At 43.7% G+C, this 20,772-nt stretch overlaps 1 protein-coding gene across 1 annotated transcript in view; it reads left to right on the plus strand.

Moving 5' to 3' along the window:
* PLPP4 (phospholipid phosphatase 4) overlaps positions 1-20,772 on the plus strand; it is a 112,225-nt gene that overhangs the window by 50,754 nt on the left and 40,699 nt on the right. The window contains exons 2-5 of the mRNA XM_083149166.1: positions 5,035-5,143; positions 7,106-7,196; positions 10,269-10,332; positions 16,986-17,110. Of these exons, the coding sequence (XP_083005292.1) occupies positions 5,035-5,143; positions 7,106-7,196; positions 10,269-10,332; positions 16,986-17,110 (389 nt within the window). The remainder of the gene's footprint in view (positions 1-5,034; positions 5,144-7,105; positions 7,197-10,268; positions 10,333-16,985; positions 17,111-20,772) is intronic.

Below are 20,772 nucleotides of genomic sequence, written 5' to 3' on the forward strand. Positions count from 1 at the left end.
CATTTATGTACTGTAACCCTTACCCTCCTCTTAACCCACACCTCCCGCAGCCTTACCTTTACCACAGGGAAGAAAACCCAGGGAGCCCACTGCCTGTAGCCTTACCGTACCCTCTTGTAGCCAAACCCTAACCCTCCCGTCTTGTAGTCTAATGCTCCCGTCCCATAGCCAAAACCTAACCCTTCGCTCCTGTAGCCTAACCTTCCCCTGCTTAGGGAGCCATGCTGAATCACCCCTTAAGGCTCTTAGTGGAGTTAGAACCGTGAATGGAAGTTTTGTGGCTTGCCTGAATGTGCACTGCTAGGTGGCCACCACTTCCCACACCCCAGTGGTGGTCGTCTTAGCAATGCAAGCACAGTCCCGATTCAGACACAGTGGAGATCTGAAGATTTGCAGAGCACTAGGTTGTTATTTTAACATTTGTGAGCAGTGTGAGGGTAGAAAAGAATCACATATATATTGTGGCAGAGAGACTCAGGTGTTTACGTAAGAGAAGAAAAAGCACACGATGGAAGGTAGACCACCCTGCTCCTGAGAGCTTACATTCTAAAGTAGAGGGACAGACAGGGGTGACACAGATGGGGTTGACAGTGAGCATTGATAGTTAGGATGAGATTTGACGGAGAATTGGGTTTTGAGAGCCCGTTTGAAGTTTTGTAGAGAAGTGGAGAGTGAGAGAATTCCAGAGATAGGGAGCAGCACATGATAAATCGCAGCCTGCCCGTCACTGACCCCATGCATCGCTGACCCCCTGCCGCCCCCCCCCCCTATCCTTTGTGATCATTTTCAACAGTACTAGTTATTGTTTGTGCACATATGACCTTCCCAAATAGTGTCAAAATAGTCACAGGGAGTAGAAAACCCTCAGCACAGAGGATAAAGAGCTAGTTAGGTAGCTATATGACATATGTCATTTTCTTGGCTGTCCTGTAATAACAATCAAGCTGTAGTCATTATCTCCTTTTCATAATGTCTCTGGACATCGTTGAAATAAAATATTGTTGCCAGTTATGCACAGGCTCACAGCTCTCTCCGCTTAGTCTCTCCTGCTTAATTTTCTGTGACTGTGGTTGTCATGGTAGTCTATGCCTTAAGTAACAAAAAAAAAAAAACTATAAGATAAATACCAGGATTCTTTTTATAGCATTTATGTTCATGTGATCACTGTTTAGCTGTAAAAGTTTGTGGCCTTTGTCAGAAGCTGCCAGCCACACCTGCTACTCTCTTTGCAGCCATGTCACATCTTATTACAAGACGGTAATGCTCTCCTGTATTGTCTCATTAGCGGATTTCCTATTGCACTTTTTTCCCAGGCTGCCTTCCTCCTCTGCTGCCACTCTGCCCGCACATTCTCATTAGTCTGAGACGAGGAGAACCATATCTGTTTTAAGCAGTAAAAGCTTTTTGTGTCAACACAGAACAAAGTTTTTATTTCTACCAATTGCTACCCTGCCGTATGTTTGAGGCTTCTTATGTCTCTCATCTAGTTCTTGTCAGAAAGAGGTTAATGACGTGAAGCATTTAGATTTACATAATGCGGCTGCTCTCTCTTCATATAATACCTTCTGTGTGATGTTTTGTTTTTTCCGCCCTACCTGAATATTTGCAAAGGTAACAAAACCAGTCTAAATCCCATTTAAGCTCTGGCTGAGTAAAATGTAACCAGCTGTGGTTTATGGGGTTTTTGTTGTATTTTTTTGCTTGGGGGAGATAAGTGTTAGATTTATTATATTTCTTTGTACTGTTTATTTTGCATTTGCCTGAATTCTGATCATATCACACTGTCATTGGCTGGATAGACCAGAAGTGCAGCCTTTGTTTTTACACCCATGATAAATGAACGATACCTATTAGTGGAATTACAATTGAGGCAGCTCAGACAGGCCACTGAAAGCATCTGAGTATTTATATAGGGCCTGATTATATGTCGCACGCAAATGTTCATACAGCAGCAATTATTGGCAAGTCTATGCAAAGGGCTGAATGTGCAAGGACTAAGATGACGACTTTTAGCACCGTGTTTGCTGCCATACCGATTGGTGCATCCTATTACATCAACATCGGTGGCATCTTCAAAACTTGCACTGCCTGTATGGCAGGTTAATTTGCTCCATCTGACCATGGACTGCTATGGCTGCGACTGTGTGCCTGTGAATTCATATTTTTTATCTTTTATTTATATGGCGACACAAGGGGCCACAGCTCCCAATTACAGAGTACATAAGCAAATCCAGAAACAATGACTCACTACACAATGTTATAAGATATCAATCAGAAGGGCCCTACTGAGTATTGTTTTAAAAAAAAACGTGTAGTATGTATGCTCAATATCGTTAGCGATGCCCACTCCCATGCATCATTAAAAAAACCTCCTCCACGTTGTCTGTATCAGTCTTACTGTATCATCAGCGACTGCATGTGATGTCACTGAATTAATCTTGTTTGTCTAGTGGCACCGCCGATATAATTAAGTATATCGGTGGTATCCCTTGTCCACTAGTGTTTATGGGGCTTTAAAGTTAAATACAATAGAAGACAAGTACACATTACATAAACATAGCTGAATCAGCAGGGGATACTGAAATAAGTATCAGGGCAGCCGAAAACTGCAGGATTTATTGCCATCGAAGATGGTTTAAGTAAGAGAAAGAAAATCACATGATGGAACACCATCCTGCTCATGAGAGCTTACATTCTAAAGTAGAGGGACAGATGGGTGACACAGATGGGATGACAGTGAGCATTGAGAGTTAGGATGAGATTTGGTGAAGAAGTAGGTTTTGAGAGCCTGTTTGAAGTTTTGTGGAGAGGGGGAGAATTCCAGAGATAGGGAGCAGCACATGAAAAATCTTGGAGGTTGGAGAGGGAGGATGTAATCAGTAGACAGGAGAGGCAGCGTGCATTATGTTGCTTGCAGACCGCAAAACTGGCTTTGACCAGGTATTTTAAAATGTTTCTAAAAACGGGTCTGCCAACTAAAACCCCTTTCACACCGCATGTCTTTAAATGGTATTTCAGTGCAGTTTTTGTCCTTAAATGGTATTTCAGTGCAGTTTTTGTCCTTAAATGGTATTTTAATGCAGTTTTTGTTCCTTCACAAGACTGAACCCGTTTTAACCCATAGAAATCAGTGGATGAAAAAACGGGTCTGAAACAGGTAGGATCCTGCTTTATTACCGTTTAGAAATACCAGATCAATAGAACTGGTAAATTCACTCTGCACCTTTCAGACTGCACAAATTACCATTTTAAAATGGTGAAAAATGGCAAAATAACGGGTCAAAAGTGTGGTCTGAAAGAGTGGACCGAAGAGGATGGGCAGAAGTGAAAGGAAAGATGAGCTCAGAGATGTAAGTGGGTGAGGGCTTTATACGTGAGTGTGAGTATACATGAGTGTGAGAAGCTTCAATTGGATTTTGAAAGTAAAGGTCAGTATAGGGCCTGTAGATAGTGGAGGTGGAGGTAGTGCATTTTGTAAGGAAGATGTGCTGGGCAGCATAGTGCTTGTAAGAGCGGGGAAGTGGACATGGTACGTTTAGAGATGAAGATGAGCAGCATTGATGATAAATTGGAGTGGTGAGAGGTGTTTGTCAGGGATGCCAGATAGGAGGAGATTACAGTAGTCGAGTCTAGAGATGACCAGTGAGTGGATAAAGGTCTTATAGCATCCTGGATGAGAAAGGGTGTAATCCAGGAAATATTTTTGAGATGAAAATGGCAGGTTTGTGAGAAGTGCTGAATGTGTATTTTAACGGAGAAGGAGGAGATAGTTGTGCAATCAGTAGATAATGAGATTGTGTGAGGTAAGGTGGAGTGTAGGAAGTTGGTCAGTTCAATCTTGTGCTGTGTACACACGGTACAATTTGAATCAGGATCGCATATACATTGTATGGAGATAGAACATGTTTTTAAGCTTTCTATCCCGATTCGATGCCAATGTGCGCTCCTGTTCAACTGAAATCGAAAAGCCAAATAGACAGAGCAGCAATGACTATATAGTGCAAAGTGCTGGCGGGAGCCGGCCGCTGGAGGGGGCTGGTGATAGAATTCGCCCTTGCAAAGTTAAGGCCGGCTCCATCTGTAGGCGGCAGGCTGGGAGGACTCGGGAGCGCTCAGGAGTTCAGGCGCCCGAGTCCTCCCGAGCCGCCGCGAACATCCCTGAGCCTGCCACCTGTGGTCAATGCTGACTGTGACTGGCGGCTTGGGCAGCGGCGGCAGTGAAGCTCCGGCGTACAAACGGCAGAGGTGGGTGGGGGGGGCCTTTCTGTGGTGGGTTTTGCTGGGACAGGACACACCTGCCCTGGAAGGTGTGTCCTGCCCCAGCAAAACCCACCACTCAAGGTCCAGGAGGGAGATTCTTCTAAGGAAGAGACACTCCCTGAATCTGGAGGAAAATTACTTCACAGAAAGAGTAGTGGATGAGTTGAATAGCCTCCAATTGGAGGTGGTTGAGTCTAAGACATAAAGAGTAATTTTAAATATTCTTTAGATATGCATATGAAAATCCTTACAAAGAACTAAGGCCTAATAGGTGTGAAGTTGCCAAAAAAAGATATATGAAAAAGGGCAGACTAGATGGGCCAATAGGTTCTTATCTGCCATCACATTCTATGGGGGGGTATTCAATCTCAGCTGATATTTTGGCTCAGCGGAAGTATTGGCCATCAGAATTCAATCCCAGCTGAAAAATCCGGGATTTGTCTATGCAGATTCAACTTTGTTGTTGAAAACAGTTGCTGGATTGTCAAATACGTAGCGGAAATATCAGCGGAGATATCGACTGAGATTGAATACCCCGCTATGTCTCTATCATGTGAGAGGTAAGTTTAAGATGCCAGATTTCGATACTCAGTGCCTGACATTTACTACCACTGGGTTCACTGATGGTGCATTCAGTATGCTTTATTACTGTATTTTAAAATAATGGCAATCAAAAATCTAAATAATTTCTAGTCCTAATTTATATGAATGACAACTATATGACATGTGCAATATTTAATTGATTAAACTATTATTCTTGATAATCTACCCTAGGTTTACAGAGTTTCTAGACCCGTTCCAACGTGTTATCCAACCCGAGGAGATCTGGCTGTATAAAAATCCTCTGGTGCAGTCAGATAACATACCTACACGGCTCATGTTTGTAAGTAATCACTTTTATACCTCCTCCTATTTTACACTGTGTAAGGAATAGACAAACTGCATAATAAGCCCATCTGTAACACCCCTGTCTGTCTGCCCCTCCCCTTTAGAATTTAAGGTCTCACAAGCAGACCCCTCTCCCCTCATGTGCTTTCTTTTTTGTTGACTATCATCAACTTCAGTGATGGGGAACCTTGGCACTTCAAGTTAAACTACACATCACAGTATGCCCTGCAACAGTTTTAGCATGGCCAAATAGCAAAACTGTTGCAGGGCATGCTAGGATGTGTAGTTCAACAACAGCTGGCATGCCAAGGTTCTCCATCACTGATCTACTCCATACTGCCAACAACAGCACCTAACTACCCTAAGGGGGTATTCAATATGTGCTGATATTTCCCAACATCGGCACTCACCTATTTAATGCTGCTGTTAACAACAGCATTGAAGGGTGTGAGATCCGACTTTATTTAAAGTCTGATCTGTTTTGTCGGAGACGGCCAAGGATTGTCGAATTCACGGCCATTTTTCTACAATCTCGCAGCCATTTTAACTGATCATCAGACTTTCCGACACTTGACCGCAACATTGAATTCCAACTGTCGAGTTACTGTCAGATCAGATGAAAACGGGCCAGGATTCAGACAGTCAGAATCCCATATTGCATATTCCCCTTAGTTTCTTACACCCTACTGCTTATTTCAATGTTGTCACCGCTAATTCAGAATACTTTTTATATCATGTACAGTACTTTTCTCACTTGTTTACATACGGTACTTTGTTGGTAGCTGCAGAACCCTTGTGACGCCATATAAATAAAGGATAATAATAATACATGAAAATCAGCGGTGTCGAATATATTTAAAAAAAAATATGAAAACATTGATTAAGACGATATTACATCTTGTCTTGTCACTGTTACGTCTTGTGTGTTTTTGTACAGTTTTTCCTGTATTTCTCTGTATTTTTTTTTTTTGTATTTTTCTGTATGCTTTGTATGTTTTTAAGGGGATTGTGTATCCCTTTGATTGTTATATGAAAACCTGATATAATAAAGAAATATAAAAATAAAAAAAATCAGCGGGGTCTTATCAGCGGCTGGGAGCACGTAGCTTATTTGCCAGGTGGCAGAGCGGGAAGCAGTTACTGAATTTGAAAAAATATTTAGAAAGGACTGGCTGGCCGGTTATTGGCTGAGAAAATTCTCTCAGCCAATCAGTGGCCTCCCATCTGATTGGCCAGAAATCTTCAGAAGATGGACCGCTTATGTGGAACATAACATCACTGTCAAGTGGTGAGGGGATGTATATAATGTCAGTGTTAAGGATGTATTGAAACTACAAGATCAGTAATGTGGTGTAAATCCAACTGGGGTTGGTTAGTACTAGTCTAAGTGTTTCTGCGCAGCGTCCCGCTGTGCAATCACTTACCAGACTGTCTTTTGGTGTTTCTGAACCGACCAGGTTCTGTAGATGGTGACCTTGGGATGACACCGGTGTGCAGATTTTATGTTTCCACTAACTTCAGAGGGCACAGGGGGTTGCGGTTCTGTGTATGGTGCCTCCCGTTCCAGTGGGGTGTGACACTTGTGATGTGTGGTGTTATGCTCGGTGCAAGGTTGACTTTGTGTTCCAGGTGGAGTCCCGTAGCGTAGCCACTTCCTTCGGAAGTCCTCTTTTTAAGGTTTTATGCCATAGAGTCATATGTACTAACCTTGGAAAGTGATAACGTGGAGAACTAAAGTACTAACCAATGTGCTCCTAACTGTTACAGGTTGTGTTTAAAAGTGACAGCTAGTAACTGATGGTTGGCAGTTTATCTACCTCCACTCCTATCTCCTCCTCAGTGAGGTAATTACTTTCTTTGGAATGGATAGGCTAGATATTGGCACATCTCACCGAATAGCATGTATTGTGCATATGTGCTGAGTAAGCATTAACAATGCCTGTTTCATTTCCCACAGGCCATTTCTTTTCTTGCACCCCTTGCTGTGATTTTTGTGGTGAAAATCATCCAACGGACAGACAGAACAGAAATAAAGGAAGCCTGTTTGGGTAAGCTGCGCCTCATAGTGGGAAATATTCTATCTATTAAAATTGTGTTTTAACATTAATGTTTTTGTAAAAAGCCGTAACTTTTATTTTTTATACCTGTGGGGACCAGTGTGATTGTTTTTGTTCGTATGGAGCTCAATAGTTTTTATTTTTTTACTGTGGGGGCCAATGTGTTTTTCAATATGGGGGTCTGGTGGTGTGCCTTGGCAATTTTAAAATCTTGTTTCGTGTGCCGCAAGTTAAAAACAGTTGAAAATCACTGCAATAGGGGAATTTAATTTTTAAGTTTTCAATGATTTTTTTTTTTCATCTCTTTTTTCATTTTCCAACAATAACCCATTGAATCTGCGGCCACAAAAAGCAAGACTGGAATTTTTGGCCTGTCTCATGCAGGTGAAACAAAATCCTTGATAACTGCCAAATTTTGGGACAAGTGAATAACCTTAAGGCTATCTATGGATAACATGTAGTTATTTAGAGACATATTCTTTTGCTTTCTGTTCACATTTTGGTGAAAATGACAAATGAAATGATCAATTTACAGATGGAGCTGGACTAGTCTTTGCAACGGCTGCCGAAAGTATCGCCAGCGGCCGCTCCCACCAGGGGCGCACGCACACGAGACGCTCACACGCCCTGTGGCAATGGAGCTTGCCCCGGGTCCCCGCCGCCTCCCCTGCCATCAACGCCGGTCCCCCTCGCCTCCCTGAACCCTGCCCGTCTCCCTGAAGCAGAGATGGCAGGGAGACACTGCCCAGCTGCCGTGATACTGGGACGCGCGTGCGCATGAGACATGCACCTGAGACCTTGAGGAGACAGAGACATATTACATCAGTTGTTGGACTATGCATCTTATTTAATAAGGAATAAATAATGTACAGCATAAAGACAATTATACATTTTACACGTTTCAACTTTTCTAAAGGCAGAAATCCTATATGCTGTAAATCAAAGTTATTACATAAATCTGTCAAATCTAAATGGTAAATATGAAGCTGAACAAATGTATTCTATACCAAGCCTTGCCCGTTCTTCCTAATATTATACTGGTGTAATTCTGGGATACTTTTGAATCCTACTGTAGTTATAACTACATTATACTGTATGATGGACACAGCTTGTCCTAGAACTACATAAATAAAAAACATTAACCTCTTCAGGCGATAATTTTTTTTTAAATATATATAATTTAAATATTTATTTTATATATTTTATTGAAAAGCTAATAAATTTCAAGTTAAGAAAAACATGATTCATATATTGAAAGGATTTGATAAGTATACATTAAAATAGCCATTAAGTAAACATACACATATGTGTGTACCAGTATTCCTGAAGCGATTAAACCATTTATATTAGAAATCATTATTATTATTTTCATTATTATTTTTATTATCATTACAGTCAAACCTGGATAAGTGGGAAACCTCTATTAAGCTGGCCATACACCTACCAATTTATTGTTGAATCTGGCTGGTTGGAACAAAAAAGGGTGCAAATGACAGTTGACGATATGCTTTGAAATGCAGGAAAACTGACAAAAACAGTCATGCAGATACAGTAGTACCAGATTTTTGTTTCAACCAGCCACATTGGACAATAAATCTTTAGTTGTATCTCCAATTTACTGTGGCTAATTGTGAGGTCCCGGCATTTTTGCACCAAAAAACCTCTGTTAGTGAGACTGTCAAACGTCCATAACAGAGACTGATTTTTAGTAATAATCATCTCTATAACTGAATTGCTTTTAGAACATCTATAAGAGAGATTAGTGCAGTTTACTAACCTCTATAAATCAGATGATCCCCTTTAGAACCTCTGAAACTGCGGAGTCTCTACCTCAGATCATTGATAACAGAAGGGACATGGAAACCAAGCGGGTACTTAATGTACATATTTTTATTTAGCATAGTGGCAGCATTAGTGACACAACTACTGTATGAACCTCTATAAGTGAGTTAGACACTCCTTAACCTGGAAAAGTGAGATACATTTTTAAGTGAGATTAATTGTGCCATCCCTTGAGATCCAACATAACCAGGTTTTAATGTTTTTATTATTATTATTACTTTTATTACCAAAGGGAGAGTTTAAACAAAGGAAAAAAAGCATTTTCGGGCACTATAAATGCGATATTTAAGAATAGTATAAATAAACCCGATTGATTGGTTTAATGAAGAAGTGTGTTCTATTGATATGTACAATGATAATAAATTACTTGGACACGAGTATAAATTGAAAGAAAAAGATTCAGTTTATCTTTTTATAAGGAACTTAATGTCCATCTCAGAGTTGTGCATTAAAGTGCTGCAGGGAGCCCCAGCTCCTCGCAGCTCTCACTGGCTGCCTGCTACACAAAGTGCTGTCAGTGCCTGGAGCCAAGAGAGGTATGCCGGGCATGAAGCTATAGATACACAGGGAGTAGTCTGAGGCTGGAGAGACACAAAGGGATATAAGTAGGGAGTCCAATCCCGGGCCATTTTTTTTCAATCCCGGGATTTGGGATAAAAAAACTGTCAGTCCCAGGATTCCCAGGATTGGCCTCCTGATATGTGAGGGAATGTATTTGAATGGCTGAGGTGCCCACTGCAGCAGATTATTACCTGTCTGTGCTGCCATGGCTGCAGGAGAGGAGTAAGAGCAGGAAGACTGTGGGCAGCCAGGCCCTGTACACAGCAGCGGGCGGGGGGAGGAGGTGCGGTGACTCCAGGCAGATGCATTGGCGGGGGAGGTGACTCCAGCAGATGTGACACTGGAGGAGGAAGCAAAGTGACTCCAGGCACACACTGGGGTGGGATCAGGCCAGTGCATGGCTGCGCAACGTGACCTCTAACATTACTGTGCGTCTGAGCCGTGCACTGCTGGTGTTCAGCACGGCCCATGTGAAAGTGATAAAATGCGCATGTGCAAATCCCGGACAAAAATGCCCTAAATCCCGGGATCCCGCAGAACCCCCGGATTGGCATACCTAGATATAGCGCCGGTAGCAAAACTAGCATCTAGCGAGTTTAGTTATGTGCCCAGGTACAAAAATATGCTTCGTTAACCATTGCTGTTTTCTCTCTCATACAGCCGTCTCCCTAGCACTGGCTCTGAATGGGGTCTGCACCAACACGATCAAACTCATAGTGGGAAGGTAGGTTTATTATGTCTGATTTATAATCCCAACAAGAAAACTGCTGAAGCTTAAGCCCTGGGTGACTTGGTCCAATTCCTCACATATTTTAATACAGATATTGTGCTTCTCCTGAAGTGTAACATTCCGTTCCTTGTATCATTAAAAAATAAGTTCTTGGAAGTGAGAGGAATAGTTTGCAGCAGTACTTCAGTGTATAGTATGACAATCTTCCTACACCCCCGTGTAATGTGTTCATTATTCTTCATTGCTTTTCATAGAAAAGCGTATGAAAAGCGGTTCCTGACAATTTGGTACCGTGAGAATAATGGCACAGTAAACTCACTTGTAAGTTTCATTCGGGATATTTCTGAAGGCGACAGGTTGGAAAAAATATATTATATATATATTTATATGTATGGATTCAGTAGAGTCCGGCACTCATGCCCTAATAGGCTAAATCAATTACCCGGTGCCTTCTTAATGCGTCTGAATTTAGTTGTATTGTAAGCGGCACTCAGTCATCAGGACGGTTTGAAATAAACCGAAACGTAGAACACTACAGCAAGTGTCTTTTCTTCATTTAAAACCCTGTGAGTTACAGTACAACTATATTTACATACCTATATATGATGGTTAAAAATGCCAACAGCGTCATCCCGACTGTTTTAATCTCAACACACCCTGGGTACGTATTGGGTGACTGTTCACTGTTCCAACTTTACTGACAATTTCCCTTGAGCCCAGAAGTAGTTAAACTGAGCGTACACACAATGAAATCTTGCTAATGACCAAACAATATTTTGGTCAAACATTTTGGTCAAATATTTTGGTACAAACATCGTTTGTGTGTACCCAGCTTTACTCTCCACCCATAGCCTGAATCCCCTCCACTTATACCCAAGGCTCTCCCCCCCCCCGCCACCACCACCATGAAGCCTAACCCTAAGACTTACCGGCGGAATGTGTCGGGATTCTGACATTCGTGGTGCCGCTGTCGATATTGCGCCCGTCGGCCTCCTGACTGTGAGGATGCTCACTACATCCACTTAATATAAGTTAGTGGTCAGTTCTTTGCCTTGTCAAGAGTTGAACATATTTCTCTTTCAATGGTCCTGGTGACACAGCTTCACATTGGGATGTAGGAGGGTCCGCAGGAGCCAGGCACCTATCCTAAAGCTTTTGGAGGGTAGGCTCCTCCCCTACTGCATCCCAGATTCCTCAGTTCGTGTTAGGTGCCCACTGGAGTGGGTGCTATTCTAAAGGGCTGCTGGAGCAGCCGAAGGAGTAGAGTTAGTTAGGGTTTTTATTATTTTATTAACTTCTACACTAGCTAGGTAGGCACAGTGTGAGGATTCTCATTAGTGAATCCTCGCACTGCTAGCGCAGCAGGAGCTGACAGAAACGAGTCCTGTCAGCTCACTGTGCACGAGGGAGACGCTGTCTGGCCTCCCTGTGCAGCGCTTACAGCTTCTTTTAAGAAGCTGCCTGGGCTCCGGAGCGCTCTGAAACCGGCTTCACGCTAGGTGGGGATCATGGGGGACAGGCGCTCCGTGATGGCGGCGGCCATTTTCTGCGGAGCTTACACACTGAGCTCCTATACTGAGAGGACAGCAGTGTTGTTACAGGCATGTTCCGAGTGGTCCCCAGCTGAGGGGGAGATACTGGAACGAGGAGATCCTACAATGGGAGCGGCTGTCTGGGGGTAGTTGGCGCCAAAAGTCACAGACCCCGCAGCAGCAGGGACTTGGTCCCTTCCCTCACTCTGTTTTTGGCGCCATTCAGAACGCTTGCAGCGGAGCTGAGCTGGCTTACTGATCCTGACAGAGTGATTGGATTTCCTGGGCTTCGCTTTCCCCATTCTGAAGACTACAGAAAGCTAAGTGACTGAGTACACTGTATATAATGTATGTACATTTAATGCTGTGACTGTGTTATTGAGAACATCATGTCTGAGCAACAGTCTGTGGTTTTGGGGGAGGGAGCCTTTAATGCATTGAGCGCTTGCAGTGGTTGTACACTGAAATTTGTCCCTAAGGGGGGCTTTTGTATTTTATGCGCTGCTGTGAAACCCATGGGGAGTGAACCCCAGAGGGTAGTGCATCGGACCTTGCGAGGGCTGAGTCCCTGAGACAGGTCTGAAAATGCTTTGGTGCATTACTGGACAGGCAGAGTGATGGCTGGTAATTTCCCTAGACCAGGGCCATTCTCTCAGCAGTCCGGCCAGCTCTTTGCCTCGGACCCAGACAGATCCTGACTTATACAAGTCATGCAGGATACTGCTATGGGAATCAGCAGGTTTAAATTACTTGTTTGACAAGCTTTATGGTTATTCTGGGGGGACCCCTAAAAGGTCTTATTCAGTGCCATTATTAGCTGCTGATGAGGAGGGAGAGTACACAGACATACCCTGGGTTCAGGGTGATGTTTCTGAAGAGTCCTCACCCTCAGGGGTGGAGGATTTGATTACTGCTGTAAACAGACATTGAATTTGTCTGTGAAGTAAAAAACTCCTGCTAAGGTTGTTTTTAAGAGACAGCGTGAGGGAAATGATATCTCTCTGCAGACAAGGGTTTACAAGATTTATTGGAAAACCCCTGACAAAAGGCTTTAGATGCCAAAATAGATGGTTAAGCCTGTATCCCATGCCTGAGGATCATGCAGACCTCTGGGAAAATGTTCCAGTGGTAGAGGCTTCTGTGGTATACTTGTCAAAAGCCACTGTGCTACCAGTGCAAGCCTTCAAGCAAGCAAGTCCTCTGATTGGCTTCAGTCTGGGTCTCTAAGGCCAGGATTGGTGGGTCAGTGACCTGTGCTCTAGTTGACATACTGTTTTGTGTGTGTTGTTACTATGCAGAGAAGTCTAATGCTGCTGCAGAAAGGTGATTCAGGCTGAGCAGGAAGCTCTCAAAATGGCTGCCAGAGTTTCCTCAGTGTTTGGAATGCCAGGAGAGTGCTCTGGCTTATAGCTTGGAGGGCAGATAACAAGTCTAAAAAGGCTTAGAGGCATTTGCTTTTAAAGGAAAGCTGTTATTGGTTTACAACTGGAAGAGATTAATAAGCAGGCCACAGGTGGAAAAAAGCACTTTCCTGCCTACCCCTGCAGCCAAAGCAGACATCAAGGTTTTCTGCTTTCAGGCCATCCTTTCGGCCCTCCCCTAGAGGAGGTGCGTCCTTTTGAGGACAGTCTTTTAAGGGATAGTCTCAGTCCTCCAGGGGCAAGGCCCCAAAGTCAAAATTTGGTTCTTTTTATAAGAAACCATAGGAGAGGAAAAATCCTCCGCATACTGCCAGGGGTTTTGCCCGGCGGTGTTTAAGGAGGGGGGACGTCTGTCACTGTTCAGAGACGCAGGGGCACTGTTAGACCGGAACGCTTGGGTTAGAAATATAACCCAGGGTTAAAAGATTCCCTTCAAAGTTCTTCCACCGAGAAGGTTCATTCCTACACCACTACCAAAGGAGGCTCGGCTCCGTACAGCTCTCTTGGGAGCGGCTCATTCTCTTTTAGAGAAGGGTGTGGTAGTCCCGGTCCCCAGAGCGGAGGGAAAAAAGGCTTTTATTTCACTCTGTTTTTGGTGCCCAAACCAGACGGGTCTTTCAGCTGATCCTAAACTTAAAGGCATTAATAGCCATTTGTGGGTAGACCATTTCAAAATAGAGTCTCTACGGTCTGTGCTGCTAAGCCGGGACCAGGGAGAATTTTTAGCGTCCATGAAGGTCCAGGACGCATACTTGCAGGTTCCTATCCACCCGGAACATCAGGCACTATTGGGGTGTGCAATAGGAGACCTTCTCCTGTAATTACAGGCGTTGCCTTTTGGTCTGGCCACAGCGTCAAGGGTATTCACCAAATAATGTCAGAAATGGCGGATGTGCTTCGACTGACGGAAATCATGGTTATTCCATTTTTGGACGACCTGCGGTTTAAAGCGGAGTCAGCAGACAAGTGAAGAGTCACTTGGCAGAAACCATCAGGTTTTGCAGATTCACGGCTGGCTTTTAAATTTACAAAAATCTCAATCGGTGCCGTCACAGAGACTCCAATTCTTGGGGATTGGTCTGGATACCCAGTTGCATTGGGTGTTTCTACCAGAGGCATAGGCCAGGGATCTGGCTGCCTTGGTACAGGAGATCCTAGGGTCTCAGAGCACAGCAGTATGGAGGTGCCTCAAACTGCTGGGGAAGATGATGGCGTCTTTCGAGACGTTACAGTTCGCCAGGTTCCACTCTAGAGTGTCCCAGTGGACAGGGAACACTCAGACCTTGAGGTCAGAACAAATGGTGTTGTTTTCAGAAACTCGATCCTTCCTAAAATGGTGGATGGAGGTGGATTCCCTTCGGGGGAGTCGGTCCCTGCAGTCCTGGAGCTGGGTGGTAGTCACTACCGACGCCAGTCTCAGAGGCTGAGGGGCAGTAGTCGTGGACCTGCGTCTGCAGGGCTTGTGGACTTTAGAGCAGAAAGACTGATACTTTACAGTCTGCCTTACTGATCAACATCTTGGAACTGAGGGCTGTGTGGAAGAGGTTTTCTCTGGCGGGAGAAAAGATTACAAGAGCTCCCTTTTAGGCATTCAGACCGACAACGTCACAGCTGTGGCGTATCTGAATCACCAGGGAGGCACACACAGCAATCTGGCCATGTGGGAGGTGTCCCGAATCTTCTTGTGGGCGGAACAGAATGTTCTAGCATTATCAGCAATCTTCATACCAGGAGTGGAGAATATAGAGGCCGACTTCCTGAGCAGGGAGAAACTGATGGAAGGAAAATGGAGGCTGAATCCACAAGTATTCCACTAGATTACAATAAGGGGGAAACCCCGGATAGGGACCTGAAGGCATACAGGTTCATCCATCAGGTACCCAGGTTGTATGACAGGACGTGGGATCCACTGGCAGAAGCAGTGGATGCCATGACTATCCCCTGGGAGGGGAATCTTCTTTATGATTTAACGCCAGTTCCAATGCTGGCAAGAGAGTTGAAAACAATACAGGCCCAGACAATTCTAGTAATTTTAGTGGCCCCAGATTGGCCAGGGAGATCCTGGTACTCGAGGCTTCAGAGATTCTCTGTGGACTCGTGGCGTCTACCTCTGAGGTCAGACCTTCTAAAACAAGGACCGTTCAACCAGCTGGATTCAGCTCGATTAATTTTGACGGTCTGGCTGTTGAAAACGCCATTTTGAGGAATATAGGATTCTCAGAGGCGGTGGTTAACGCAATGAGGAAAGCCAGAAAGTCAGTGTCTTCTGTAAATTATTTTGGGGCCTGGAAGACCTATATTTGGTGGTGTGTAAGACAGAGGTCACGCTCATCGAGATTTAAAATGGCTAAATTGTTGGAGTTTTTTACAGGAGGGCCTTTCCTCTGGGTTAGGCCTTCAGTCACTCAGAGTACATATCTCGACCGTGTCAATTTTTCTTTCCAAAGAAGGATTGCGTTAGAACCAGAAGTACAGACCTTCCTGCAGGGGGTTTATCTATTGAAACCTCCCTACAACCAACCAGTAGCGCCAGGGGAATTATCTCTGGCTCTGGAGTACCTTAAAGAGGCGCCTTTTGAGCCGTTAAGGTCGGTTGACCTTAGTTTCCTTTCAGGGAAGCTGGTATTTTTGTTGGCGGTGGCGTCAGAAAGAAAAAAAAAAAAAAAAAATATCGGAGTTGATTGCTTTGTTCTTCAAGTCTTCCTCCCTTATATGTCATGATGATAGGGCTGCCTTTCGGACAGTACCTCTAGATTTTTACCAAAAGTAGTCTCTGCTTTTCATCTAAATCAGGAGATTGTTCTGCCTGTGTTTCAACCCCCAGAGGGTTGTTAGGAAAAGGGACAAATTGAGGAATTTGGATGTTGTGCGCGTCTTGCGCGTTTATGTGGACAGAGTTAAGAGTGTCAGAAAGACTGATACTTTACTGGTTTGTATGACATACACAAACTTAGTTGGCCTGCTTCTAAGCAGACCATTGCTAGGTGGTTGCGCTCTGTTATTGCGTTTGCATATACTAAAGTTGGTAGGCCTGTACCGGCCAGGATTAATGCGCATACCACCAGGTCGGTTGCCTCCTCTTGGGCGGTTCGACATGGGGCAACAGCTGAGCAGGTTTGCAGGGCTGCCACTTGGTCTTCTGTTCATACTTTTGCCAAATTCGATAGGTTCCATGAGTTCGCGTCGGTGGACGCATCATTCGGGCAAGCAGTGATGAAAACTGCAGACCTGAGCGTACCCACCCAAAAGGACCGGCTCTGGAATGTCCCAATGTGAAGCTGTGTCACCAGGACCATTGAAAGAGAAAAAGGGATTTTTGTAAGAACTTACCGTTCGAATCCCTTTCTCTGATATGGTCCTGGTGACACAGCGATCCCTCCCTTACGCTCAGTAAGTATGCCAGTGTTCATGATGTTTCATGTTATAATTGGTTGAAAAGTTAAATTTAAAATTGTGCATATAATATGTGCAGGTGTTTGTACTGAGTTAATGTATTCCAGTGGCTTTGAAAGATTGAACTGAGGAATCTGGGATGCAGTAGGGGAGGAGCCTACCCTCCAAAAGCTTTAGGATAGGTGCCTGGCTCCTGCGGACCCTCCTACATCCCAATGTGAAGCTGTGTCACCAGGACCATATCAGAGAAAGGGATTCGAACGGTAAGTTCTTACAAAAATCCCTTTATTTTACTTTTCAGACCCCGTCCTGATTTCTTCTATCGCTGCTTTCCTGATGGGGTGTCGAATGAAGAGATGCACTGCACTGGAGACGCTAGTCTCGTGTCCGAGGGTAGAAAGAGTTTCCCCAGTATCCACTCATCATGTGAGTATACCACTTTTGGCCACATGAACCTCTCTCTGAGGCAAGAAATACTGGAGCACATGTATTAAGCCTTAACAAGAGATAAAGTGGAGAGTGATCAAGAGTGATAATAGTCCAGCCACTCAGCTCCTAACGGCCATGTTACAGCCTGTGTTTGAAAAAATGGCATTTAGAAGCTGACTGGCTGATCCTTTATCACCCTCCACTTTATCTTATTGGTAAGGCTTAATACATTTACCCCAATGATAATAGTAGAGTGCCTTCATTGTTATGAGATACTGTACGCAAGTGTTACAGTAAGGGGTCAAGCCTATTAGCCGCCAAGTGGGTGAGTTGTCATTGCAACGGCTTAGAAATACCAGCAATGGCACTGCAGTGGCCCGATCTTGTGCCGGACTTGGGTAAGCAGTCCTATGAGGCTGAAAACAAAATCCTTGTCTATTTTCGCCTTGAGGAAAATCATAGCTAATGTAAATGCAATACATGACATCTATAGGGCAAGAAAATACTTAAATTGAAACAAGTGTAATTCTGAAAAAAATTGTTGGCACCTTGTATAATGTACTATTATTATATGCTTTAGCCATACTTGCTGACTTGCTCGCTTGGGAGGGAGCAGCCAGGTCCACACAACAGTTGGATTGGATCCACTATACGGAGCCTTCTGGTTGCATGCGACCTCATCTTCACCCTCACTACACATTGCCCACATTACCGGCATTGTGAAGTTAGGGGTGGGGCCATGCTAACTTGATTCAGTATGAACTGTGTAACCCACCTTTTCCTCTGTAAGCGGGCAGCTGCAACGATGATGCCATCAGATTTAATTGGAATCTTGAGTTGATTACCTTGGGGGAAAACATAGATTATACAAAAGATGTATAAAGAGGAAGGGGGGGGGGGGGGGCAGAGAAGCTAAAGGAAATCAAGGAGGATAAGGAAGGGGACGGCTGGATTAAGGGCTTCATGGGCCTAGTGCTGAAAATGTTGGCTATTATGAGAAGCAGAGGGGGTGTGGCTGATGCTGTGTGGGTGTGGTCAATGCCATGTAGACCACATACACTGTCAGTTCCAATGTCTCCCTCACTATGTAAAAGTACAGAAATTGTATAATTTTGTGTGGAAAATAGAAATGTAATGTAATATTTATGATTTATTGCCAACAGCATGCAGGATACATATCTGTTCACTTTTATATGTAGCCCACAAATGCTGGACTGCTTTATTTTTTCATTGCTATTTGGTTTTACATTTGGAACCAGTGTGTAGCCAGCTTTCATCTAAAGCTAGGAATGCACTAGACTATATGAAAACAATACAATGTTGCCCACAATTTCCCTTGAACTCCCAGGCAAACGATACTGAGAAAATTGAGTTTATATGAAACTATAATATAATAATATATATTAAATGGAAGTGTAAAAAATAATCAATCAGAAATACAGTCAAGAGTATATTTTATTCATGCATAGTTAAGATAATGCCTAGGAGTTATTCTTAATTCTTCCATCTCTTTTAAACCACACATTCAACACCTGTCCTGACATTTCCACCTTAAAAATATTTCCAGAATCAGACCCTTTCTCACCCAGGCTGCTACAGAGACCCTCATCCACTCACTAGTCACCTCTGCAATGCACTCCTATGTGGCCTCCCTGACAAACACCTCTCTCTCCACTCCAATCTGTCCTCAATGCTGTTGCCCAGCTCATCTTCCTCTCCAAACGTACTATGTCCACCTCCCCTCTCTTACAAGCACTACACTGGCCTCGCTCCCCCTTCAGAATACAATTCAGATTTCTCACACTCACAAAGCCATCACAAATACCTCTCCCACCTTCATATCTGACCTTATCTCTCTTCACAATCCCACCCGATCTCTTCGTTCCACAAATGCACACCGCCTCTCCTGCCAACTAGATACTTCCTCCCATTCCTGCCTCCAAGATTTTAGCCATTGTGCTCCTTAGCTCTGAAATTCTCTACCACGCCCTATCAGATTCTCCTCCTACCTACACAACTTTACACAGGGTCTTAAGATTCACTTCTTCATTAAACCCAGCCATCTCTTATCCCAACCTTCTGTTTTTGCTCACTTCTATCCCTGCCGTTTCACTTCTGTCTGTCTGCCCCTCCCCTTTAGAATGTAAGCTCTCACAAGCAGGGCCCTCTCTTCTCATGTGCTTTTCTAAAGGTGGCCATTCACAGATGCGACTTCTCGCAAGCAGTGTAGCTCAACCCGATCCCTTTTGAGCCCCATAGGACATTCCTGGGCGGCAGAACCGCATGCAATATATCACATTCTGTCCTATTGCATGTGATACATCACATGGGATTACAGCAAGTGATCCTAAAGATCCTACATGCAGCACTTGCGATCTAGGGGCTTAGATCCGATGTGCGCAGACCACGCATCGGAGCAGAGCGGATCTAAAACACATGCAATTTCCCGATTTCACCTGTTATCTCGGCACGATCCTAAGGAACCAGGTGAAATCAGGACAAATTGCACTAGTGTATGGCCGCCTTTAGAATATATATATACAGTATCTCTGACACCTTAAAAGTGTCCTGTCCTCTGATGCACCTGTCTTTATTTACCATGTACTTGTCCTAAATTTAATTGTACTGTAAGTGGTTCTTTTCTTGTTTTTGCTCATATATGTATTGGTAGGCGCCGTGGAACCCTTGATAATAATAATGATAATAATGATGATAAAAAAGTAAGGATATTATGACAGCTTTGTTTTGATACAGAAATCTTTTTTGTTGGCAGTTTTGCTGGTTAATTGGATTTTGTTTATTTCTTACATGAAAGCAATGATGTATGGCATTGTGAGACCTCTGACAGCGCGCCTGTGGTATTCAGCCTTCAGTTTTATTTGCACTCTCATGCAGTCACGGATTACTACACGGGCCAGCAATGTATCATTCGCAGAGCTGTAGGAAGATGAGAGGTCATCTCCTTATTGTTATTGTAAAAATAGGAGATATATAAACAACAAACTTGGTATTCAGGAAATAAAGATATATGTAACATTCTACAATAAATGAACCCATACTTTCCCTCTCTCCCGCAAGTTGCAGGAGGATTAAAAAAAATGGTGTCGTCCCCTGCAAGCATGAAAGAGTGACCAGATCTCCTGCAGCCCACCCGCTTCACTAGGAAGCACACAACTTGGTATTCAGGGAAGAAAGAGCCCATGCTAGAGTGTTTAGCGACCCCTCCCTTCTGAAAATATGTCCGCTTCATATGTATGGAAGGGGTTGAAGTGAGTTGCGCTGCTGGATTACACAGTAATTTGGGAGTACACTTAACTTGGCTGAATAAAATGAATAACGGACACACTGTTGCTATTTCAAATTTTATAAATGGAAAAATAGTACATAAAAATACATTCAATACATTATATAAAAAAACACAATATTAAAAATCAAAAAGGTAGAACAATGAATTGGGATCCCAATATTTATAGCTAAAATAGCTCAGCAGGATTCAGCAATGTCAATTGGTCGACACAATATTGTAGGTAGTAGTTTGCAATGCCAGATAAATTGGAGGGGGAGGGGGGTTTCCAGATTATGCCCACATAAGTATATTGTGTGTAGGCTGTCCGGTGAGGTTTGTTAGAAATACTTATAATCACACTTTAGGTATGTTA

This window comes from Crinia signifera, chromosome 6 (genome assembly GCF_055691185.1).
Source record: "Crinia signifera chromosome 6, ASM5569118v1, whole genome shotgun sequence".
NCBI lineage: Eukaryota > Metazoa > Chordata > Amphibia > Anura > Myobatrachidae > Crinia > Crinia signifera.